Raw genomic sequence first — 26,110 nt, 5'->3', positions numbered from 1 at the left:
ACCCGTGCGTTGGCACTGCCAAAGCCAGCCAGGTTTACAGAAGGTTGCCAAGCCCAAGATGCCCAGCTAACCTAGATCCGTCCCGAGAACCCGGCGTAGCGCAGCTGCCTCTGCTGACAGCTCAGCACAGCCACAACCACAAGGACAATGCAGACAAGCTGCTGAAGGACAGGCAAGGACGGAAGAGAAGCCAAACCAGAGACCTACCCACCCCGGCACCCCATCTCCTGCCAGGGGCAATAGCTTGGGGAAAAGCATCAAGCAGAAAGATGGGACACCCCTGGCAGCCACACTCCCTCTTCGGGGAGCTCGATGGCAAACTCTGCCTGTGTCCTCATATTTTGTTGTCCTTGATGGGCTTTTCTTCTACAGATCCATCTCCTTGCTTGGAGCCTGTTTGGTTCCGGCACCTCCTAGCTCCCTTAACACTGAATTTCACACGCTACATGAAAGGGTAATTCCTTCTGGTTTAAACTGGCTCCCTGATTATTTTTATTTGCAACCCCTTAGTTCTTGTGTTTCTAGAGACAGAGCAGATTCCTTCCCTGTTCATCACTTCCCCGACACTGAGATTTTATAAGCCTCTGTCATATCACCCCTTCCCATGATAATTTTCAAATCTTAAGAGCTTTGGTCTTCTCTCTGCACAAAAGATGTTCCATCTCTGTACAGAAAATGTTCCAGGACCATCCTGACCATCCTTCTCGGGCATTTTCCAGCTCTAGAGGGCTCTTTCTAAGACAGGCTGAGCCGAGTCACACAAAACATTCAAGGTACTCCTTGCCTGTACCTAGGAGCTCTTACAGATCCAAATAACTGGATTTCTGTTTTCTTGTCTGTTTCATTCCCCCTAATTCCCCAAATCTTGTTAGTTTTGTTGAACATCACCAGTGGGCTGGCATTTTCAAGAGAACTATTAAGAACCAAGCTCGAGTGAGAACAGCTGATTGAGAGCCCATCACGATGTACAGATTTTTAGTGTTTGTCCCCCTCATGCATTACCCTGCAGTCAGCAACGTGGATTTTTTATCTCCCATTTTACCATGCCATCACTTGCGATCACAGCATCTTCCTGCCAGTCTTCGCAGTTGGTTCTGACAACGACTATCCTGAATAACTAGATGTCATCACCCATCTCGATGACTATCCTGAATAACTAGATGTCATCACCCTTATTGTACTCTACCTTTTTCACATCATTTAGGAATATATTGAACAACCCAGGCCGCATTACGGATTCCTGTTTAACCACACCCGTGACTTTGCTCCATTGCGAAAGCTGGATTCCTACTTTCCTGATTGTCTAGTTATTAATCCACAAAAGGCCACCCAACCGAAGGGATTTATGAGCTACTGTTAATGAACCTAATCAAAAGCTGTTTGGTAATCAAAATACAATGTACTAACAGGATCACCTTATCTACACGTTTGTTGTCTTCTCTGGAAAATAGAGATAACAGATCTGTGAGGCAGGAGTTCCCTCTGCAAGAGCTCTATTGACTCTTCGTCCTCACATTCAGCTGCCCAGCCATGGTCGATTCTTTAGTGCATCAGTGTGCAGAGACAGCAGTCAATGATGAGATGGCGAAACTCTAGGGAAGGCTGTCTACCAGGAGGACAGCAGAATTTGATTCTCCTCTACCAGGAGGACAACCTGCTGGCACGGGTCAGAAGAGAAGCCCAGCCACAAAGCCAGCAGCACAAGGACTGCAGATCAGCAGCGAGCAAAATGCACCACCCGACGGCCAGACATCCCTCGCTGCGGAGAGCAGAAGCTTACACGGACACACCAGCTCTGCTAAGGGTCCACCAGGGCAAACGGCACCCAGTCCTCGATGCTCCACAGGGCTCACGCTCACAACATACCAGCACACAGACCGCTCTACCCTGTGGCTTCGGTTCAGGGACCCCTCCTCTTCTTCTACCCGTCATGCCAGCAGGGCCACGTCAACTCCAGAGGGGCCAGAAAATTCCCTGCCATCATTTACAGACCCGTCAGGGCTTCCTTGTGCTCATCAGGGCAGGTGCTCAGCAAAGCATCTGGCCTCAGTTGTGGCAGAAGACTTACCAGAATAAGACGACAATGATCAAATGGGCTACGAAGAAGAGGAACCCCACTGCTGCAGTCTCCGGCCAGAGCCTGGGAACACACTGGAGCCCTGAGCCACGAGGAGTCACCCATGACAGTGCAGAGGGTGCAGAGGACGGGCACCCTCCCTGTGCTGCTCTCCAGCTCTCCCCACAGCTGGCACTGGCCCTGCTAAGCTAGAGACAGGGATTTGTCCCAGTTGGAGCCGACCGCTCGTGTCACTGCAAACACCCACTTGCTGGCTCTGCTATTGCCTTCAGGGACGCTCCTCAGCAAGAAGCAAGTGGAAGAGAAAAGGGAAGCTGCTGTTTTCCTAACGTCCTTTCTGAGGAACACCTGCTCCCAGCATCTGTGACACTGCCTGGTTACAGCTGAGCCCAGTGGGGCCCCCGCCACCTGCAAAGCCCACCCCGTGCCATGAGGGGGGACCTGCTGGCTCAGCTGACAGCCCACTGGAGCCGAGAGGCTTCTCCCCAGCTGAGCAGGAGGCCAACGCACGTCAGTGCTGGGGGTACTCACAGTACTCGATGCCCAAGACGATGTCTCGGAAGTAGAGCCGAGCCTGCTCCTCGCTGAAGGGCTGGTCGCTCGGTACCTCCATGACAGGGCTGTAAGGAAGAAGGAGAGGGACTCAGCACCTTGCAGAGTGGCAGCAACGCTCCTTGCTGGAGGAGTTTCACGTTCTCCATCACCACATCCCCAGTGTGAGGGCCAGGCTCCCGAGAGGTCCTGGGTGCTGTGACACAGGAGGGAGGCACAGCCATCCTTTCTGGACACGGTGACGCCGAGGTCAGTGAGCTTGGCTAGCACTGACAGGTGGCTTTGCGCAGTCCCTGAGCCAGCGTGAGCCACCCCTCATCACCATGATTAACTGCTTCTGTCTGCACAAAATCAGGCAAACGCTGAGAGCCCTAATGGGAAAAAGTACAGAGAAAGAACCAAACTGGGTTTGGCCTTCAGTTTCTTGCTAAAGCTGCTCATGGCTGCGAACACCAGCATCACCAGCAGGTGCCCAGCAGCAGCGGGGACAGAGTGCCCATTGCTGTGCACTGGACATCATGCCTGCTGGGGCTCAGTACTGAAGCAACATCAGCGTGCAGCTTGTCTAAACCAACGCAGAATCTAGAGACGAACCAGTGGCTTAAAGGCTGAGTGGCCATATTTCCAGTGCATTGTGCTAAACAGATTCGAAAACTTCTTTAACTGTTCAGGGTTCAGCCACCACTGGCACTCAGCCATTCAGCTGTGAACAGCCAAGGTTACCTGGTCGGCTTGTCCTCTCCTTTCTTTTGTACGCCGGCATTGCTGAGAGATGCAGTCTCCTCTAAAAGCTCCTGTGCCTGCTGAAAGCTGAGGGCAAAGAGGATGCAGGAGCCACTCAGCACCTCCTGTTCCCCAGCGGATGAATGGCAGGAGCCAAGGACTTCACTGCACTGGGGGTTAATCCTGCTTGTGCTCAGCAGCTTGACCTTGCATTTGGACATACGCCCACTGACTTGAGCTGGATTTCAACGATCGCTCCCAAGGCACTGTCCTTGCAAGCTAAACCCTGGTGGGGAACAGCCCTTTGCCAAAGCCAGGCTCTGTGGCCTCAGCACCCAGCAGCAAAGCCTTCCTGCAACACTTCTCCCTTGCTGCCCACTTGATTGATGACCTTCAGCTCCCGTTTGCATTTTTTCTGCCTCCCTCTTCAGGCACATCTCTCTGCGGCTGAAACCAGCCGGCAGGACTGACAGAGCCACTAATGGAGTCTAATTGCCTCCTGCTAGAGGCAGGCAGGCTGCGCTGGCTGAGCTGCATGTTCCCTGGCCACAGCTGATGACAAGAGGGTGGGTTTTATTTTTCCCTCCCCCTCTCCTACAGGATAGTCATCAGTCTGGTCACCAGGGAGACTGGGGAGCCTCTCACCAACCTGTTGGAGCTGGCAGTCTGCAAGAGGCTCGCTGGTGCGGCCAGAGAGATAAATAAGCCCTTTGGGAATCTCCCCCATCCTGGGCACAGGTCTCCTGGCCGCGCTGTGACTCCGCAGAGGTGCAGAATCAGCACAGGTGTAGTGAAAAGCACTGAGGATTCTCCCACCACCTCATCACTTCTCCTGCTACAGAAAAACGTGCCAACAAACCAGCCTCCCACGATAAGTTAGTGCTAGGGGCAAAATAAGGCAGCGGGTGGCAAGCGAACACTAATGCAACCCTGCACCCCGTCTGCCAGAGCTGTCACCCCAGCAGGGTAATGCTACCAAAACCTTTTCTTCCAGGCATGTGATGGGGAATTGGCACCAAATTTGTTTTCTGGATCACAGCCTGGCACCTGGACGTGCCCTCCTGGCCCATCACTATTCACCACATCATTCTGGGCTGTACCAGCGCTGGATGCTGCTGCCTCTGCGCTTGCCCCACTGTACACATCAATCCTCCATTTCACCTAGGAAGCTGATGATGAACACACAAATTTTCAACACAAGGGATCCCAGGAGGGCTACTTACCCTTTCCTCAGGAGGTCAAACACTGCAAGAAAAGGAAATCACACCATAAATGAATCAGAAAAGGGGACCGGGCTTATCAATTTTGTAGCACCTACAAACCCACATATATTCCCACATCTGCAAAATCAATTTATCTCCACTCACTTCTCTTCCCTCACCCATGACAAGGACACTAGAGGATGCAAAATGAAAATATTCATTTCTTCCAAGACAAATATCCCTACCTCCTGCCAGCTCCACGCAGAGAGGCAGCGGGTGCTTATTTATCAACCGTATTTCTGCTGCTCCTGGTGTTCAGCCCTTGCTGCTTTGAGACCCATCTTATTCAGTACCTTCAGGGAGGGTGTTTGGCAGGATATTTCTGCTAAATGGCTGATAGTGAGTAAGATGCTGTAAGAACACGCTGCTCCATTTCTGCTGTGTCAATCAGCAACGTAGCTACACGGCTGTCAGAGGTAAACGCTCCCGGGCAGGAGCAATTGGAGCGGATTTCTTGGTGTGAGTTGAGGTTTGTAAAGCACAGGAGGTTTTGTGTCTGATTAGGGGGTTAGTGGCAATGTGTTTTTCTGGTCCTGTCTGACCTGGTCTGCAAACAGGAGAAGGATCTGCCTCTGTCTAGCGGGAGAGCTCTTTCCTCATGAACTGCTAAGGGATTTCTTGCACCTCCCAAGAAATGCAAGCAGATCGCCCATCCCAGAGCACCAGCAGCCCTGCTTACAGCTGTGCTGCTAGACCAGCTGAAGGTACCAACGTGCCAAGCCAGCCTGCGCTGCCTCTCCTTGCTCTCCAGGCAGAAGAAGCTGCAGTTTGTGGCAGCATTTCGTTACTCAACCACCCTGCGCCATTGCAGGTCGTTTGGTTTCCATCGGCACCTTCCACCCCGTGCTTCCTTCCCCGTGAGTGTGCAGCAGAGCTCACAGCAGTCCTTCACCCCAGCAGTGATTAGCAAAGAGCAAACGCCACTTTCTTTGGTTTTGCTTTGTAGCAGGGGCATTTTTCAAAGGAGAAAGGTGCAGTTCATCATCAGCTGGGTCAGCAGCAGGAGGAGGAAACCCACAGGCTCAGTCCTGATCACCTACAGCATCCCCTTGCTGCCGAGGGAACTGCAGAGGCAGAAGCTTGGTTTGCCTGCGTCACTCTGCCAGACCCGCTCACGAGATCCCAGGCACAGCAAAGAGGTGATGGGGCATGGACAACCGGGATGCAGCCACTGCTCGCTGCCCAGTGCACCCTCCCCAGGGTCCCAGTGGGACCAGGAGACGTGCCACTTGCCCTGCTGCTATCGCTGCCATTTCTGGGACCCTTATCTTGTTCCACAGCGAGAACTTGGGTTTGGTTTTGTTGGGTTTGTTTTTTTTTTTTTCTTTTTCTTTTCTGCAGCTTTGACTTCCTCATGCATTTATTTTCATTCAACAAAAAAGCTTCCTCCCTCCTCTCCATCCCCAGGGGTTCAGGCCTTTAAACATCAGCCCCAGCCACCCTCGGCACCACACCTGCCCCTGCCTGGGCTGCCGCTTTACAATGCTGCCAGAATGCCCCTGCAGCTTCAGCAGAAAGGGAAAAAGTGGCCTTTCAAAGGCAAATAGCTTCGTTTGCTAAGCAGAGGCCCCTTGCACAGGCAGCTTCAAAAGCATCCCATAATTATTTCATGAGAAGCAGCCTTGGAGCCTATCTGACTGGGAAACAGATGTAACAGGGTCACACATCCCCCTCCTCTGGGCCACCTCAGAGAGCACCTCAGTGCCTCCCTGTGCTGTCCCTCCAGGTTTTGCCTGACTGGGGGTCAGCCTGTGGCTGGCACCTCCAGGGCTGGGGGCAGAGGAAGACGGAATGGGTGGGAATCCCTCACCCGAGCCCCCCGCGGCAGGGTCTGGGTTCAGAGGCCAAAGGCAGCCGCGCTGCTCCCTTAGGAGCTCCCAAGGCTCGGCAGGCTGCTCGGTGTCTCCGTAGGCATCAGAGGGGACACCCTGAGACGATGCTGCTTCCCAGAGTCTCTACCACTATCCACAGCCTACATAAGTCTGGAGAAACCAACCTTGCACCAGGAAGAGGAGAACCCATCCCTCACCCTTCCCTTCTCTCCCGGCCCCAGGACCGACACACACACAGGGGAAGGCAGAGCTGCCATCGTGTCTTTTTAGTGTCCCCATGGCAAGATGTGCTTAGCTGTACTAAGACCCCCAGCTGCCTTACCCTACTGCAAGGGGCCCTTCCATCCCAGCTGCCTCTACAGGCGTTTCACTTTTCAGAAAAAAAACAAGTCTGCTGAAGCTGGGACACGTTTCCTCCAGGCATCGACCCCGAGCCCCGGTACGTGTTACTTGCATCGCTAGGTCTAAGCCCAGACGGTTCTGTTCGTGTATACGAGTCACATACCCATGTACAAGTTGTCCTCTGCAGGATCGTCAAGGACCTGTAATGGATAACAGAGAGAAAAGGGGAAAGGAGAAAAAACAGCAGGAAAACAAAGAGATTTTAAATCAAGTAATATTTTACTGCTCCCTGTACACTGTGCTGAGCTGCAAAGCATTGGGGATGACTTAGGCTAATACTTCAAGGTTCCCAGAGAGAGGGGCTTTGAAGGGCACGGATTTTCCTGTCTCCAGGAAAATCTGGGCTTCTGCCTGTGTTTGGAGAAACAGCTTACTAATAAAGGTACTGCATGTCCTAATCTGACCTCAGGCAACAATGAGAACTGAAGTCTTGCACTAGTGCACCTTCCGAGGTTTGTCTACACACGTTTCACTGCTCAAAGCTTGTTGCTGTTTCCATCGGCACAGCTAGCCGCCTTCTCCTGGGCACCAGCCCAAAGCCTAGGGTAAGCATGTCACTTTGTCACACGTAATCAGTACGATCGTGGTTGGATTCACCAGCCTAAATTTCTACATTTCTTAACTACTTTAAAACAATTTTGGCTGAAGTAGGGGCGGCTGAAGAAAGAGCCTCTTGCTGCAATACAAATCCAACTTGTTTCAGTCTAGCTCGGGGTGGACGAAGCGGCTCACCTCTATCAGCTTAACGATGTTGACATGGTCCAGTTTCTTTAAGATGGCTATTTCCTGATAGACCCTGTCCAGTGGTGCCATGGGCTTTGGCTGCTCTCCGGAGGATGCTTTCGACCCTCTGGGAGGAGGACGACCTGCAAGCATGATAACAAGGTAATGAGATCTTCCCGAACAGCCGGAGGTATCTGCAGAGGGGGCAATGGCTGCTCACTCCTGCGTACCAGGCGCTGGTGAACTGAGATTTCCAAGCCCCATTCAGACCAGCTCCTCCCAGCCCAGTGGCCCAGCCACTGGAGCCAGGTGCTACCTGAGGGGGTAGAAGAGCCCCTGGGAGGAGGGGGTCCACCTTGCCTAACTTCCAGCACTTAATTAGGCTTCACAGATGGTAAACACGGAAGGGTCAGCACTTCAAAGAGACTCAGAAAATCAAAGCCAGGAACCTAATTACCAAGTTCGTTGGAGTTCCCTGCGGTTGTGCCCACCCTATCACTATTCGCTGCATTTTAACCAGCCCCCAGCTACTTGGGCAGCTTACAAATGAGGCCAAGTTCTGCAGCCCTTGCAGACAACATTTCTACAGAGAGATTTGCCTGACCGAGGACAACGGGCAGACCTCTAAACGTGAGATACCCACGTGGAAATCCATACTGCTTCAAGAGCTTCTTTTTGGAGAGGACTTTCATAGCCTGAAAGGAGAAGAAAAAGCAGTGTTAAAACTGAACAAGAGCCAAAGTGCTCATTGCTGTGACCTGAGAGTATGCTGGGCTTCAGGGGCTGGCTCAGGGCTGCTCCTCAACCTAGGGAAGAAGTCTCCTGGTCAGTGGTAGCCACAGCAGAGATACACGTTGATACAGGCTTTGCTAAAAGCACTGCTAACCATCTGTTTCATTCCTCTTTTCCCAGGAAAAAAATAAATGGGTTCGATTTATTTTAAATGAGACAAAGAAAAAGGAGCCCAAGTTCTGCATTTGGGGCAAGAGCTTGAGGGAAGAGGGGGGTTCCTCTAGCTGACCTTCATGTACCTGCTGCTGCGGCCATGCCACGAGTCAGAGCCACTTCAAGGCTGCTCCACCTTACGTTTTGCTTTGCCAGAGGCTCTAGGAAGCAAAAAAGTTGGGATGTCACAGGCGTACAGCTAACACCCTCGCAGCTGACACCGCAGACCTGGAACAGGGTGAGGACACAGCCCTTCCACCAGCTCTGCGCCACCCAGGGAGGCTTTTTGTATTCCCTGAGACTATTTTTGCCCCATAAACCTCTTCCACGCTGCCAGAGCAATAGAGAGCACCCGCAGTGTGACCCAGCACCATGCCCAAGACCATGAGCAAGCTGCTGAACACCTGTCCCTGCACCATCAGGAACGGCGAGGCCAGCCCCGTGCAGGAGCACGGCGAAGGTGCAGGGAGGGAAGCAGGATTTTACCGGTGGCTTCCCTCCCTTCTCATACCTGGTGGCACGCTGGCGCCGCTGCGAACCCAGGCAGCTGAGGGGGTCAGGGTTATTTTTTCTGCCATGCAATTGGCATTAGCACAGTGGCAAAAGGCAAGCTGAAAGTAATAAACTGTCTCTGTGCCTCCATCTGCTCGGTGCATTAATAACCCTTTGAGGGTCACTCAAACAGCCCTGAGTGGCCCAACAGATAAACACCTCATAAGAAACCAGCTCGTGGCACAACTTGCTTAGAAAAATAGTCTATGCTCCCAGGAGATGGGATGGTCACTGGCTCCTTCCCCTAGAATAGGTAGTTATTCCTATTCATTAAGCATCCAAATCTGTAATTCATGCTGGAGTCACCCCTGTGACATATAACTAACCAAGGACTCCTGCAGGACACAGTCAAATGCCAAGGAATTTTGCATTAATACCGTGGAGGCCGGCTCTCTGCACGCTACCTGTTTTTAATACATACACCAGGAACAGGCCACCAAAAAGATTTCAGCAAGCTCCTTCCCGGGCTGTTTTTCCTGGAGGCAATGCCACCACACACCCCAGGATCCCCACCTCCCGCCAGTGCTCCCGCTGCAGCCAGGTTCACGGCTCGCTGACAAGATTGTTATTTTTGGTACTGATCCAGTGAAATCCTCTGGATTTGCACCCGTGTAATTGAGATGAGACACTGTAGTTCTCAATCCTGCCTGACAGCTCCCCAGCCAACTGTTGGAAACAACAATGTTGAGAGAGACGCAGAAGTGCTTATCTTTTGCTTAGCACAGTGCTGCGTTCAGTACAGCCAGCCAAATGATTCCTGGTCTGCTGAAAGAGGATCCAAGATGTGCACAATCACCTCCAAGGATGGCCAGGACCAAGCCTGGAGGACTTCCTACACTGTCTGCTTTTTTTCTATATATATAATGAAAATTTAAAGAGGAAAAAAAAATAAAAATCAAAGGAATTAGTACACAGCACACCTATTTCTCTTTCAACCATCGCCAGCCCGGGAGGAGAAGGCTCCTCTTGCTCCCATCCCACCTTGAGTCCTCCCTGCCTTGTGGCAAGGAGCTTTAGAAGAAGAAAGAGATGCAACGTGCTGGCAGGGGCTGGAGGCAGCAGCAAGGTTCGGAGTGGAGCAATAGCAGAGACAAGAAAAGCTCTTGGGGGACAGAAACAGAGGGAAAAAGAGCTGCTGCTGGCACCCTAACTCCTTGAAGGATGCTATGAGGGGTGACGGGGCGATGGGTGGCAGCTAGTATATGGCAGGCGAGGTGGCTGTAAACCACCCCTCCTGCTGTGCCAGGAGCATCGGGATATGCCTGGAACAGCTTCAAAGCACCAGTATCTGCTGCTACACCAGCAGGGCTGGATCAGGAGAGAGGACCCGTCCCACCGCGCTTTCAAATGCAAACAGAGGATGAAGAGCAAATTTCAGCGTGCAACGGGCCACAGCCATTTAATTATCACAAGAGCAGAGACAAGAGCAGACGGCGAGGAAGGCTGACGGCAATCCCAGCGCGAGCTGGCAGGACGAGGCTTCCTGGCGGAGTTGTACCTGTGCATAATGCGGGAGCAACACAGGGATGCTTCAGCAAACCTCTCCTTCCAGGCTCACTTGCATGAAAGAGCCAAAGACATTTGTACTCACAGGCAGAACTAATTAGCCAGATAATGCCTTTCTGATAAAGAACCAGCACAGAGCCAAGCCAGGGGATTTTCCCTTTGCGCTGGTAAGCCTTGCTTTGGCTTCCTCAGGAAAAAAGGGAGCCTACAGAAGATTTCCCCCACACAAGCCCCTGCACCCACCTTCCTTCCGACTATTCACGCATGGGCATGAGTCCTGACCCTTTCCTTTGAGAGGCAGCTGAAATCGTGCCCTTTTCTCTGAGGCATGTTTATTATCCAAGTTTACTTCTCTCCTAGCAACCTTGCAGCTGGAAACCACTGGGAAGCTGCCCAAGGGAAAGGAGATGCCAGGTTTACAAAGAGGAGGGATGCCCGGGACAGCAGCTTCCACAACAGCAGGACCTTGAACCTGCATCCTGCTGTTGGTAATGACAACAGCAAAACAGCCATTAGTTGTGGGAAGGAAGGGTGACAAAAATGGATGGAGCCAATGGAACTCATCCCCTGTCCTTCATGACGCTTTCACAGCACTTGGAATATCATTTTATTTGCCGACAGAGACTCGCGTTGCAAGGGCAGACCCTACCTGCAGCTCCCAGGGGAGTGGGATGTTGCACAGAGGATGCTACTAACCACCCACATCCTTGGCTAGTGAGTGATGGCACCCTGCAGGAATGCCGAGCAGACAGGAGGCACTTCCAGCCCTTCCTCACCTGTCCTGTCCAACGCCCCTCAGATGAAGCGGCTCAGGGGGAAGCTCTGCTGGGAGAGAGGAGTGCCACGCACTGCAAGAAAACCCTCAACCAGCCAGGCTTAGCTGCAACGGCCCTAAAATCCTGCTCCTGATTTCATCACCTTTTGTCTGCCCTTTGTCCTGGCGGCAGCAGAATGACATCGACAGGCTGTTCCCATCCACGCTGTGACACCACAGCAGGGATGCCTTCCCAGCGCAGCCGTGCCCACCTGCTGGAGGCTCCTGCTCTTATCCCAGTTGTCCCAGCTCCTCACAACCCCACTGTGGAGCAGCACGGGCTGCTAAAGGAAACCAGAGGCTGGTTCCTCGGTCCTTGCCATGCTGGAGCGTAGCTGGCAGTTCAGTAGCTGTTATGTGAACAGGGGGATGAGAAACACGGGAGCCGTGCCTTCCCTTCCCACCTGGAAGTTCTGGAAGACCAGGTGGGGTCTCCAGGGGCTAGGAAGTTCCAGGCTTGCTGCTCGCCACTTGCTCCTCAGCAGCAGCACTTTGCTCAGCCTTCTCTTTTCATAAACCTGGAAGGAATTTCTCCCCAGCATTCAGAGTTGGTAGAAAAAAGCTCTCCGTGCTCAGGTTGGTAGGTAAAAACAGAGGCAGAGAGCACAAGCACACAAATCTTGTTTCTTAGGAAACCAGATTAAAAAAAATAGAAAAAAAAAAAAAAGAAGACACACACTGACAACCTACAACGCTATTGCTTTTGTCCAGAAGTAGCACAACAAATGTACATCATAACCACTTTTCTTCGCAAGCTGATTTAGAGATGGAAAATAGGAAGACGACATGACCCGAGGCATCACAGAATCAAATTCCATCAGCACATTGACTCCAAACCAGATCTCTGCCTGGGCACATTTGCCTTTGCTTTTTATTTGCTGCTTTTTCATAGACCTTGGCTTTTCTTCTTTTTTTCCCCTAGTCACTGTCAAAGGCACCTCCTGCAAACTGAGACACCAAAACCTTTCCAGCTGTAAAAGGCTCCTCAGCAGAGCCCCACAAACGCTGCTGTAACAGCTACACATGGCCAGCGGCAGCCAGGACCGAGCGCGGTGGCACGGACCTCTGCTCTGGGAGCCAGCTCCTCACCCTCACGGGATCTCCTCCTCGGAGGCAGCAGTGGGTCACATACTTGGTGCTGAAAGTTCAGTTTCCTAGGTCTAATACATTTCCTGCATCTGCTGATGCAAGTCAGCACCTTTCCGAGCCCTCCTCGCACTGCGGTTGTTCGCAGAAACGAAGGATAAAGCTCTTGGAAGCTCTCTCTCATCTTTAATGGAAGGTAAAAAACCACACAAAGTAAACACAAGGCATCTACATTTTTCTTCAATGTGATGATCAGCTTTTTTTCCTTGAGAGTTTTTCCTAATTCTAGGTCAGATCCAAAACTCATTAAAGCCATAGAAATCTTTCCTTTTGTTTTGACAGGAGCTAGATTCAGTTCCTGGTACCTATAACTCTTCCTTTCCAAAGAGAGCTAGCAAAGGGCCCCACGCCTCAGCAAGAATCAGGAGCCACCCTCTGAATTATACTTCAAAATAAAAATTTTCCGCTTTCTTTAAAGTTTTGCTCCTTTTTATTGCAGCACGCTAGCCTAAAGAAAACAAAGCAGGCAGCAACACCCTGGCCTCATGCTAGAACCCTCCAGAGCTAAACTTGGGGGGAAATAAACACACAGAAAAGACCCTCCCCGACTACCAGAATCTTCTACCAACTGCTGGTAACAGGCAGTTGCATTAGGCATCCTCCCTGGGGGGTCGGACCTTGGGGGTCCAAGGCGACGCAGCCTTGGAGAGGAGGGATCAGCAGAGCAGCAGGGAAGTTATCTCAGCGCTGGGAGGGCACGTGGGGACCTAAGCAATCACCAGTCAGTTCTGCAATTAGCTACTATTTCTCTGAAGTTTTAAAAGGTCTGCCAGCTCCTGGGCTGCTTTAACATCTCGGAAAAGTGGTGGTGTCTTCACCATGCCCCCTCCTCTCCTCCATGCTGACACCCACCGCGCCGATGCTCTGGCTCTGGTCCCATCTCTCCCTGCGGTAGCGTTCCACACACCTCCCAGGATCCCAGGCTCAATCCCCTCCCCAAAAGGAGGATGAGGGCAAACCAAGGATCACGTCCCCTGCAACACTGGTGGTGGTAAGGGGGTCTGCACGCCCCATCCCTCTTCAGGTAGCGAGGCTGAAACACTGCCCAGGCACGGGAGCCGCTTGCAGGCTGCAGTAGCTTTAAAGTGTTTGCTAAGATTAGAAAAAGAAATGGAGATTAAGTGGGGATTAACTAACACACACCAGGCTAACCTGGACACGGGCTTTCACTTTTGGCTTTGATTTGACCAGCTAAACCTACATCCATGGTGTTAATCCACATCCAAAATGTGGACAAGAACGCAGCAGGCAATGCTAACTGAAACCCAGCTCTCTCGGGCCGAGCTGTGACAACCGCCCTGGGCATCCCCCGGCACAGTGTCAGGATTCCCACAGCAAAAAGGCAGCGCCAAAAGGTAAAAAAAAAAAAAAATAAAAATATATTTTTGAATGCAAAAATATTTTCAGCTGGAAATAAATGTGATGCAATGCATTCCCATCGTGTGTCCCTGGTGCTGGCACTGCCCACACGGGTGGGACAGGAGGGTCAGGGAAGCATCATTGTGCCCTGTGGAGCAAACCCAGCCTGCAGGGCACGGGAGGGAGGATTCGAAGGGCAGCAGGGCAAGGGAGCATTGGAAACAGCAACTGCGCTGGGGTGGTGGGTGAGTCAGCTTGGAAAGGACGGGAGATGGAAAGACTTGTGGTTCCTTTGCTTGGCCAGCTCCAGGGCATTGCATCCAGATTTTTGTCTCATCTCCTCCATCCTTCATTTCAAGACATTTCTCCTGCAATTTCATGGCTGCTGGAAGCATGGGAAGGCTAACGAGTACTAACAGGCATACAGTTCCCACCCGACGCCTCCAACCCCGTATAGTGCTTGTAAATCCAAGGGTACGGGAGGACAGGCTGGCTGGGGAGCAGCGGGGAACCAACATGTTCGACACCCCCATAGCCCATTCTTATTCCCTTTTGTACCAAGCCCAACAGCTGCGTGCACTGGCACAGGGAGCAGCACACAAATCTGCCTGGGTGCCCCGATGGCCCCACTGACACCCACGTGAGGCCACACACACGGTGGCAGTGAAGGCAGGACCACTCTCACCAAAGGCAGCGGAGCAGCAGCTGAAGCACAGGGCTGGACCGGGTGGGCTGACTCGAGGGCAGCCGGGGTTCAGGTTCAACAGCGCTGCAACCACCCAGCTCTGCTCACCAGATTCCTGCCCTGGGATCCACCAGAACCTGCTGAAAGCTGTTTTTACAAGCCTCAGGCACAGTCATACACAGCAAGGCAGTTTTCCTTTTGCCAGCTGACCAGCTGCTGCTCTCAGCCTGAGCAAAACCATTGGGCAAGCTCCACGCTCAGGGACACGGGCACACCTGCAGACAGATTTTGCAGGAATTCTGGCTGGGATGGTTAGGATTTACCTGCCTCTGAAAGGGGAGGAAGAGAGAAGGAGCCTTCAGCGTCAGCAGCCTTTTTGAATCTGAAACCTTCCAACTCTGGCTTCAGCTCAGCAAAGGATTTAAAAGCTGAGGTTTGCCTTCTGCCCTGCACCCTGACAGCGAGGTCCCGTTTGGTGCAGAGGGAGGCATCCTGCCAGGGGGTAAGATGCAGGGGAGCCAGGCACTGCCCAGCATCTTTCTGATAGATGCCCCCTTTTCCTTACAAAACACGCCTGCTCATTCCAGGCCAATCTTCCCATGCAAGGACAGGTGCTAAATACCACCACCCACACACCTCTACTTTCAGGTGACCTGCTTCATAGCTGGAAAATGTCAAGATAAATCAGCAAGACGCTTCTGCAGCCTGTCTCCCAGATCCCCGCCTGCTGGATAAGGCAGCCCACCTGACTCCCCTCCTGTTCGGGGTTGCACGCCAGCAGGCATGCAGGCAGCAGCTCCATGCCCAGCGGGGAGATTTGGTTCCTTGCATGCCACCCAAATCAGAAATGCATGCGCTAAAAGCAGCCAGGCAGAGGGGACCTGGCGCTTGGAGGGGAGGGGGGGCAAAGGGAGATGAGGAGCAGCAGCAGCAGTGAGGAGTGGAGGAGAGGGACACTTACGTAATACTTGTCATCGTTCTCATTGTAGGCCAGTTTCACAACACCATAGGAACCCTAAAAATAAACACAAATTGCACAGTCAGTTCAGCAGCTTCATCTCATCTCCTTGCTGCAGGCTGGCACACTGTGGCCTTACACAGGGAGGGGGAGGGGAAAAAACCCAACAAAACACCCCCCCCCCCAAAAAAAATAAATTAAAATCTTCGAGGCCCCAGGCCGTGCCTTCCCCCTGAGCAAAGTCTGCAGTGATGTGACCCCGCAGCGAGGTTGCACATTTTGGCAGCTCTGTTGGAGCCACGGGGTGCTTGAGGATTAAGAGAGTCTGGAGGAGCTGAGCGTTAGCCCTGAGCCAAAGCCACCGTGTCTGTCTTAAACGTGAGCAGGGAGCAGAGAACAATTTTCAAGCACACTTTCTTTGTGCAAGTTTCAAAACTCTGCATGAACACCTTTCCTGCACTTCTGCACAAGACCATTTTCAGCACAAACCCTCTCCATCTCCCGATAGCACACAGGACCTCAGTGCAGACCCACTGCCTGCTTTCCCAGGGATGCAGACCTGAATTGCTGCTGTACCCACAGCTCCAGTGACAGCCTGAAGCCAAACTCCATCCAAATCCCTATTTTTCCCACAGTTCTGTGTTAACACGATACATTTTATGCAAGCGAGACACGACACCATGGCTAGGTACCATCCCCGACAGATGCCTGCTGAATAAATGAGTGGGATGAACACTAGAGCCTTCAAAACATTTCTCTTGACTTCCCTGAGAGCTGGAAAGAAGGTCCTGGTCTCAAAGGAGACTGACCAGCCACCTGGCTGATCCAGAAGCACAGCAGGTCCAGCAGACCCTCTACCAGCCTCAGGGTGCCTACGTGCTCGCTGTGACCTGCAGGGAAGGAGAAGGCAGGGGCAAACCCACCAGAGAGAAGGCTTCACGCTCTCCTTAAACCTACTTAAGCCAATGTCAAAGCCACGAGTGGGTCTGAAGCGGTGGGTGGCTTTCAGATGACATCTGCTGTACCACCGGTGGTGGTGTCTCCAGCCTTGCACGCTGCCCAGCAGCCAAGCACGAGCAGCAAGGGTGCCTCCTCCCATGGCCTCTCGCTCTGGAGAGGACTTTGGGCTAACAAATTTTGCAGTGCAGGTCTCTGCAGCTCAGGCTGCAGTCCCTCCTGGCTGCAGTGTTCTGACTGCAAAGGTAGGTGCAGCTTCCAGGCAGCACCGTGGACCCATCTGCAGTGGTGGCAGACGGCCAAGCGGGCAGGTGTCTGAACCGCTCACCAGCCCAGAACTCTAAATAACTTTGGAAGAATCTCTTCTGAATCATTCTGCAGCTTTTAAATGCTGACTGGAATTAAACCAGCATTTCATTCACGGACCTAAAAACTTAAAGTAGTGCTGATGGGGATCAAACACCTGCCCTGATTTTTTTTTTTTTTTTTTCGTTCCTTGTTGGGTTGTATTAACGCAGCAAAGGCTCTCGGTGTTACATTTGGCAAGCAAACACCCTGGAAGGGAGCCAGCATCACCACCTTCAGAGGAAAGGAAAAGAAATTTAGAATTCAGGGGAAGTAGCTCCACTTTGACCTTGAACAAAACTTTCTCAAACTAATAAGGAAAAAAAATCTCGAACAAAAAACAACCCCAAAACAAACAACAGTTACAAGGAGTCTTGGCCAGTAAGATCTCCTGGGCTGGCACAGTCTTTCCACCTGTCCTCGTGTGCATGCATTCTGCTCGTGCCAAACCCAGGCTCCAGGAACCTACCTTGCCTATTTCGCTCTGCAGCTTGTACTGGTTTAATTGCACGCAGTCCTGTGGATCAAAAGGAGAACATAATTAGAGTATTGGTTAAAAGAAATGACTGAGTTTGAATTAATATCAAGTAGAGGCAGAGTGCTGAATAATGAAAGACTAAATCTTATTTAAACTGGTATGTTACGCAATAAGCACTGCTTGTTGGTTTTGGTGTTGGTTTTTTTGACAGCCCAGCACAAAGCAGTTCGGGCTGAATTCTGACTCTGGTGAGCTGGTCCCTCCAGCCTGAATCCCCGGCATCGCTCCAGATTCAGCCCCGCGACCCTGCCAGCAGCCTCTGGGCTCTCTGCATTAACCGTCTATACTGAACTGTGCTCAGCACCAAGCAGAGAAAGAGCCGCCCCCAGCTCCCCAAGGCTCCCACCACCCCAGGGTCACAGCACGAGCCCCTGCCTTCCCAGCACCCTGGCAAAGCCAGGGACCCCCTGCGGGCCATGCACGAGGCTGTGGCTGCACCCTGAGGAGCCTTCACCTGGATCCAGCCGTGCTCCTTCACTGTGCAACACAGTCAGTAACGGATTCCCTTTAGGCTGATACGATATTTGCTAAAATAACTTACCCCCAGACAGGTCTGATCTCTGTTTGCAAGCTCTCCCTAGCACTGAAATCCCAAGGAATGGGAAGGTGGTGGATGCAGACCCCCAGCAAGCTGTGATGAGGGTGCAACGATGGGGTGCTGAGTTACTCCATGGACCAAGAGTGCTGCGGGGAGTGATGCTGGCCCCAGGCAGTGACCGCTGGAAAGCGAGGTGGAACAGAAGAGCCAGGCAGTCGCCTGATGTTAAAGCCACCCTCCTTCAGTGCTGTACCACCTAAAGGAAAACACTGCCACAGCAGCAGCAAAACCTCCACGTCCCCATTCCCCTTGGAGCTGAGCCCTCTGCCCTCCGCCACCACAAGAAGCAAATCCCGGACCCCGCAGGAGCACGGGGGGCTGCAGGTGATGGGCGCAGGGGGAGCAGCCTGCACTGCCTGCACCGAGCTCTCCCTGCGGCTGCCAGGGGGGGAACCTGCTGGTGGCCACCGCCATGGGGGCTGCGGGAGGGCAGCACCCACCTGGCTGCAGCACAGAGCTCCTGGCAAAGCATCAAGGGCACTCCTGCAGAGAACTCTGCGGCGCTGGCAGCAGGAGCGTGGGATGCACGTGGTCCTGGCTAAATGCACAGCACTCAACTGCATTGCAGGGGAGGGGAGAGCCCCAGACTCAGGGGGGTGAGGCAAGGGGGGAGCTCCCAACCACAGCACATCGTATGGGCTGAGCCTTCGATGGGACCCCCTTCCCCACCCAGCAGTTTTGAACACAGTATTTCTCCTCCAGGGCTGCCAAGCACTAAAGCAAGCTGGAAATTTGCTTCCAGCCTCTGCTCCGGGCACTCCTTTGGGAACAAAGCTGATATAAAAATACACAGACAGGTAGATTAGCCTTCCCATAAACCTCAAAATAGCCCTGAAATCTACAGAAGCAGCACCGGGACAGCAAAGCTGTGCCGGACACCTTCCATCCGTTTGTAAGAACAGGGGGTGTCACAGCCCTGGTGCCCTGCAGCATCCCCACGGAAAGCAATGCTCCCACCTCCCTCACAGGACGCATTAGAGCACTGATGGGGTAGATGATAATTTTGACTTTTCACCATCACCAACAGAAAACACTTCTAACTCCAGTGATGGTCACAGTGAAGGAGAATAAAGGAACAGGGAACTGATGACTTTTTAAGCTTGCAAGCAATGGCTTGTCAGGAATACAAGGAATGATTTAAATCTTACGTCTTGTTTCCAGTGAAAGAAGGTTTTTTTTCCACCACCCTAACAGGGAAGACAAGCCAATTGTGAGTAATGGAGCCACAGCAGTGTATTAACTGCTGCTAGCAAACCATGTATCTTTCCAAAATCAAAAAGCAATCCATCAGAACTGGAAGCAACAAGAAAGGAGAGAGCACGACCCTGCAAAAGCCAAGATGTAAAGCCCAAGGCCACTGAAATACATGGAAAAGAAAAATCCCATTGAATTTTGTAGAAAGGACTCCCCTCCCCAAAGGAGGGTGGGCAGCAAGCAGGAACCCCAGGTACAGACACATGGAGGATGGATTCCCTTGCAAGCACTGCGCCAGCAAATCCACCCCCCAGCGTGATGCTGTGCTTTGCACGGTGGTGACTTTCACCAGCTAAGCAGGAGCAGCTTTCTGTTGTGGTGTCCTGCCCGGGGTTCCCCTGTGCTCAGCTTCGCCTTGTGCTGTGCAAAACAGCAGAGACGGGGAAACGCTCACCAGAGCGGCTGAGACAGGTGGCAAAAGTGACCACCCCTCTGAGCCAGCCTCCAGCCACCTTGGTACCTCCTGCTCTTCACACCAGCAAGCTTGCCATAACAGGACCTGGTCACCAGGCCTCCTCCCCCAAGCAGGGATTACTCACACAAGTAAATACAGCCTTCTACACATAGCTACAGAAGCTCTGGTCTGCACTTAGTACCTTGTTTCAAGCCAAGGTGGCAACTCCAAAGCATCACATTTGCCACAGCTTCTTGCCAGCACAGTGTCGAGGAAGCCTCAGCAGCACTTTTTCCCTCTTTCCTGAAGGAGCAGAGTCCTTTGTGCAGGATGTAGCTCATCCAGCTGGGCAAACCCCTTTACAAAGCATTTAGTGCAGCTGAGGAGGGACGATGCCTTGTCCGTGTCTGAGGCACCAATGCCTTTGACCCCGACCATCACCTTCCCACCACCCCTCTCACCTCTGGTTCGAAATTACCGCTCTTATCCCACCCCGGATCCGATCACCTGAAGCATCCCTCTGGTCTTCACTGCTGCTGAATGGAGCTTGTGAGCGACGCCAAGACACCTGCCTTTGGGGGATGGTTTTTTGAAAGGGAGGGATAAATACTGGGATGGGAACACCCGGAGAGGGTCCGAGGGAAAGGTGGTGACAGGGTCTGCACCACAGCCTCCCAGAGTCTACACTCGCTGCCATCACATCCCTACCTGGTCCATGCCTCCATTGCTCTCCACTCGGGTAATTAATTACTGGTGAGAAGCACTCTCAGCTTCTGCGGTGCTTTGAGCACTTGAGCCCAATGCCCCAAAAATCAAAGCAGGTTATAGGTGCTTTCTGCCTTTGTCTCTCCTTGCAGAAAGCCCGTAATTCCCAGCTGAAGCGACTCCCGCCACGCGTTGCTGCAGCCGGGCAGGGCTGTTATTATGTTATTTGGTTCTCCTGCAGGAAGCGGGATAATTGTACTATTCCTTTATCGGAGAAAAACACCTACCTCTGGGCCAAGTGTTGCTTAAAGATAACATTGCACAATCTTCTTGATTTCATCACACCAATGCATTTGCAACTGCTGATAAATACGAACAGAGCAAGAACCTTAATGAGAACCTTTAATGAAAAGCTATCAGCAAACGTGACCGGTGTGCCTGTCCAAGTGTGCAATAATTTTTCTGCCTCAAAAAAAACAAGATGCCCCATTTGTTACTAAGTCCAAGGTACTACTGAAGAGAGGGGGAAATCAACGCCGCAGAAAACAAAAATGGATCCAAAAATTCATAAAGCACACTGAAGTCCAGAGCCCAGGCCCAATTCCATAAACCCACTGCTCCCATCACGGGGTGACAGCAACCCCGAGACATCGAGAACTGAGCCTCTGCGGTCCAGGGGGACACAGGAATGGGAAGGAAGAGCCAGAGCTGGTTTTCAAAGAAAGACATTTCTGAAAACAATCAGACTACATACGTAGGTGCATATATAATGGAGAATTTTGCCCCCTAAAAGAAGCCAAATTCACCAATCTGAAAAGAATTGTATGTTTCAACAATTCAGAGATATTTAAAGAGAGGCACAGGAAAGAAAACTGGGAACTAAAAGCCAGTAATGAAGACTACACTGGTTGCAACTCATCCTGTCTGGAAGAGGAAGTGAAAGCAGTTCTAAACCCAGACAAAATTAAAATAAAAACCAGAAAAAGGGGCATTAGGGGCAGCAATGAATGCAAATTAGAAAACAGTTCAGGGACAGAGAAGGACACACAGGAAGCCCAGAGCTCACGGAGGTATGAAAAATAAACAGATTTTTAAACATCATCCAGAAACAGATGCAAAACAGAAAGCGCAGCACCACGAGTGGCTGCTGCAAGGAGCACTGGCCACGGCTGGGCAGAAAGTGCAACAGTGAGCATGGCCGTCCGGGCTCACCCACCCGAGACCCTGCAGCTGGATGCAGGAGGCCATACACCCACCGGGTCCCTGGGGTACCACCGGGAGAGGGGCCATAACAGGAGGGGGCTGGGACCGGTGGGATGAAGGCAGCCCCCTTCCAGCCCCTCCCACCACAGCTGCTGCTTTGGGCTTTCTCCTGCTCTCTAACCTCCCCCTTCAACAAATTGGAAATGTAACTTCTCATCAAGGTTAATTAATCCAAGGAAAAGAAATTAGCAATGCCTGTGGGAGATTTGTCTTTGAAAAAAATGTTTTCCACCTATCTTTGATCTTTTCAAGAGAGCTCTCATCTGAGCACCGCAGCAAGACCTCTAGAAGAAATTGGTTTGGGGGACTCGTGGGCTGGAAGGGGAAGGTTTCCAGCCCACGCTGTGCAGAAGCTCCGTCCCCGCCACTGCCCTGGTCCCACCTGGCTTTACCTTCGTGGGCAGCAAGGAAATTATGACCTTATGAAGAAAACCAGGCAGCTCCCAGAGACTGGAGGAGCACAAAACCCGGATCAGCCCGGTGCCAAAGCACTGCCTCTCCCAGCTCTTGACATCAGTTGCTTCCAACCAGTTGGCCAGCCAAGCAGGAGACCTACAATAAAGATGTGAAAAGCCAAGGAAAGAAAGGGCAAAGTGGTGATTTATTTTCTGTGCTTCTGGAATAAGCCACGGACATTGAGCGTAGGAAAATCCCCTTTGTCAGCTCGTCCTCCTCCCTGCACACTTGGGCCAGCAGCAGCACCAAGGAGGGAGAACGCGCTGGCTTGACTCATCTTCTCCACTCCTGCTGAAGCACACATGGCCTCACCGAATGCCATGACAGCGCCTGTCCGGGGAGCTGGGACGCCTGCCTGCTGGTCCCAAGGGATGGGGAGAGCATGCAGGCACTGGGGCTACAGGAACCGGGATGCCAAGGGGTAGGGAGGGAAAAGGAACATGTGAAAAAGGACAATTCAGCCAGAAGAGACTGGAGAAGAGAAATTATAAAGCAATTAACCGTGCTGGCAGGTCTGGGGAGCAAGCCTGGAAAAGAACATCATTTATCCTTCTAGCTCTTACTAGCTAGAAGCAGCTCTTCCTAGCTTTAAGTCTCCAAGTAAGACTTGCCTACATAAAAAGGTTGGTTTGGGATGGCAGAATAAAAAAACCCCAAAAAACAGCATTGCATTTTCAAATGCCACTTTCCAACAAGCAGCACCACCTTTGGCAGACACAAACCCTGCCATTTTAGGTGGGACAAGCTCTGTCAAGTGACAAGATGCCCATCAGTCTGTACAAACGTGTTCGTTGGGAGTCTTGCCCTAGTACATACAAGCACCAGAGCATCATCCGTGCAGCAAAGCAGAAGCTGCTTTTAGCAGCCCCAGGAAAACCCTCTCCTCTCTGTGCTGCCAGCACCGAGCAGGAGCTGAGAACATCACATCAGTGTGGGCCAGGGACTGAAACGCTGGAGCCTGTGTCTCAGCTCTGCAGAGTTAAATACCCTTAACAGCTTCAGCTTAATCACTTCTGTGCCACAGCTAAAGGTAATGCCATTCCCCTGTTCGAGTGAAGCACTGATGGGCAGCAGAAATCCCACCAGCCTGGTAGGCACTCCTGCTGGAGAAGGTAGCACTGAAGGCACCTTCCAGGCCATAATCCATGAATAATCTAAAAAGGAAAGGAACAGGCAGGAAATTTTTAAAATTACAGATCAGATTTAACAGAGATACGGCAGATCAGGTTAATTAAGTACACAGCAACGCTGTCAGGAGAGCAGAACGGGTTACTTCTCCTGCAGAGCTGATCCTGCAGATGGAGACTTGTCAGCAGTGGCTGCAAGACACCAGCAGCTGCCAGCTCTTTGTCCCAGGGCAATTAGCTAAGGGCTGATGAGGAACTGCCTCTGTGCAAGACAACAAGCCCTCAGCTCTGCTGCAGCCCTGCCAGCCCAGGAGCCACCATCTTCCTCAACAAGAAACCCAAGAACCGCTGCTCTGAAGGCGGGTGCCTGCAGGATCGGTCCCGGGGACAGGACAGCGTCATTCCCTGCCTGCTCACAGCACCGGGTGAACCCTCCGCAGCACCACAGGCACGGCTTCAGCTCTTGGCCCTCTGATCCCTGAATGCAAGAATTCCTCCCAGCCTGCGAACAAGTATGAAACCAGCATTAAAAAGCTCAGCAGCATCTCTCTAACTGAACACACGGTTCTTCCGTAATTCAGCAGAGAACAACAGAAAATTCACCTCTGCCATAGCCTGTATCCCCATGGCACATCTCTCCATTATTTCCCCAGATCAGTTAAGGATACAGAACCGCTGACAGCAAGGCAGTGAGCTGCCGCTCCTGCTATCACTGGGGAGGGAAAGCAGCCTCAATCCTAGATGGCTATCAGCACAACACAGGGAATTTTGATGTGCAGCTGTGCCATCCATCTCTGCTACTGATGGACAGCACCTGCACGTGGGCCACTGATAAAGCCCGAATGCTCGTGAACTTCATTTTTGCACAGACTGTAGCTCCCTCGGGCAGCAGCCATGAGCCACAGTGATGGATGTCCTGCCACCTGAAAGGCACTGACTGGTGATGCCCCATCCTCAATGCAAGGAGAAAGGAGCAACTGCAAAATGCCTTTAAGCAGGTGAGAGGCATGGACTCAAGTACAGGCGGTGTCAGAGTAATCTCCACGGAGACCAGGGGCAACACCGCCGCGGCTGAGCTGGACCTTGTCAGAGTACCAGCCTCCCTGCTCATTAGGGTCTGCACACCAAACTGATTCAACAGAAGACACAAAAGCAGCTGCTGCTAAGTATACCATGATTGTATTTCTCTCTATAAATTAACAGGGTTATTTTATCCCCCCCCAGCACCAAAAGCCTCAACATGGAGTCCCCCATAAATCCTACCTCCTGGTTCTGCTCAGCAGAGCTTTGTATGTGGGCAGGGAAGACTAATTGCTTACAGCAAATGTACTGAGCAAATGCATGTAAAAAAAAAAAAACCAAAACAAAACAGCATGAAAATCTGCTCTCCATTTCTCTTCTGGATTCCTGGTACAGCCTGGATTTGGACTGGCAGTGCCTCTCACAGCCAGGAACACAACAACCCTGCAACAACCACTTGGTAGCAGCTGGCAGGTCACACGCAGGACGCTGGAGTCGGGCTGCGCACTGCGCTGCACGCTCGCCTTGCTGCCACACACCTAACACTTATTTCTCATTATTTGGTGGCCAGCCTCAAACTTTATCCTATAAACATGCACGCATCTTCCCAGACCTTTTGCTATCCCTTACAGGACACTGATACTGTCCCTATAAGCTGGGAAGAGGAAGAACGGCTCCCAGGAGCAGAGCTGCGAGGGTGAGCAGCCCCCTCCGAACACACACAGCTCTCGCCTAGACCCCTTCTTCCCCCTCCCCCTGCCATGTCTCCCCATTAGTATGAATAACGGTTTCCAACGAGCCCAGCTTTGTTAAGCATCTGGGCTGCCCTAGAGCAGGGCTCTAAATAGCTACATCAAAGTGACCATTCAAAACACAGTACTGCTCGTAAAGAACTGCTGCAGGAGCAGGCAAACTGGGGTGGGCAGGGGTGGGGGGGTGGGAAGCTGCACATCTGCGTTTGGAACTAAGCATCTCCCACCCCCAGGGCAGGAACTACTGCTCCCCAGGCTGCAGGTGCTGTGGAAGAGGACGGAGTATTTTGCATTGGCTTGCAGATGGGAATGTGCTAGTCGTGCTCGACCGCAGTTACTTCGAAACAGGTTCCAGACAAGCCTGGCACGGGGTACTGCAGGATGGGAGAGCTGGCACACCAGGCACGTCCGCTTCCAGGAACTGGCTCCTTTCCCTCCCCATCTCCCTTAGAAAAGCATATGGCTGCTGCCAAAGAAGCTGCGATCTCCGCAGCGTGCCTTCTGCAGATACCCTCTTATCAGCTGGGGATGCCACAACCCATCTCACAGCCAACGTGTCTTACAAACCTTCCTGGAGGACAACGGCTGATTTGCTCCTGTGCAGCACCCATCCTCTCAGGTGTGCGAGGGGAAAACACCCACTTTTCAGGAGGGAAACACTAAGCCACACAGATGTTAAGCTCCAGGTCACTTGGAGCCACGTGGCAAAAGTCTAAACTCCAGCGACTTGGGTCCCCTACAACACAGGGCAGGAATACAGTGGGATTTAGGCATCATGTCTGGGAGCCCCAGGGTGCCCAAGGGCAGTATGCTGGCACAGTGGCACTGGCAGAGCCACACTCAGCAACACGTTCTCCGTCAACTGGGTGAGACAGGGTCAGACTGGAACTGCTCCTGAGTTCCTGGCTACTGCGTCTGTTGCGCTTCAGTGCTCAGGCACAGCAGCAGAGGTGAAATTCATGGGTGAGCATCGCTGTACTGCTAGTTCTATAGGAAAAAGAGACCGAAAACACCCATGGAAGTGGCTTATCCCTCACCAGAACAAGGCTCATGGTCACAAGATGAACCAGAGGCTCCTGGGCTCACCTCCTGCAGCACCAGGGCAGGAGATGCCTCTCCCTGCAGGGTAAGGCCAGCCCGTCCATGCCTCCGCCGCTCCTCCCTC

The 26,110-nt window shown here is 52.2% G+C and overlaps 1 protein-coding gene across 3 annotated transcripts in view; it reads right to left on the bottom strand.

Annotated features, from left to right (window-relative positions):
* The window catches only part of CAMKK1 (calcium/calmodulin dependent protein kinase kinase 1), a 102,613-nt gene that overhangs the window by 32,569 nt on the left and 43,934 nt on the right, over positions 1-26,110 (bottom strand). For all 3 annotated transcript variants that reach the window (XM_040613862.1, XM_040613857.1, XM_040613871.1), the window contains exons 3-9: positions 17,308-17,355; positions 15,540-15,593; positions 8,215-8,266; positions 7,581-7,714; positions 6,952-6,988; positions 4,576-4,597; positions 2,609-2,697 (exon numbers count right to left, since the gene is read on the bottom strand). In XM_040613862.1, coding sequence (XP_040469796.1) covers positions 2,609-2,697; positions 4,576-4,597; positions 6,952-6,988; positions 7,581-7,714; positions 8,215-8,266; positions 15,540-15,593; positions 17,308-17,355 — 436 coding nt within the window. The remainder of the gene's footprint in view (positions 1-2,608; positions 2,698-4,575; positions 4,598-6,951; positions 6,989-7,580; positions 7,715-8,214; positions 8,267-15,539; positions 15,594-17,307; positions 17,356-26,110) is intronic.

This window comes from Falco naumanni, chromosome 1 (assembly GCF_017639655.2).
Source record: "Falco naumanni isolate bFalNau1 chromosome 1, bFalNau1.pat, whole genome shotgun sequence".
Taxonomy (NCBI): domain Eukaryota; kingdom Metazoa; phylum Chordata; class Aves; order Falconiformes; family Falconidae; genus Falco; species Falco naumanni.
This window is presented reverse-complemented; position numbering and strand designations above follow the sequence as displayed.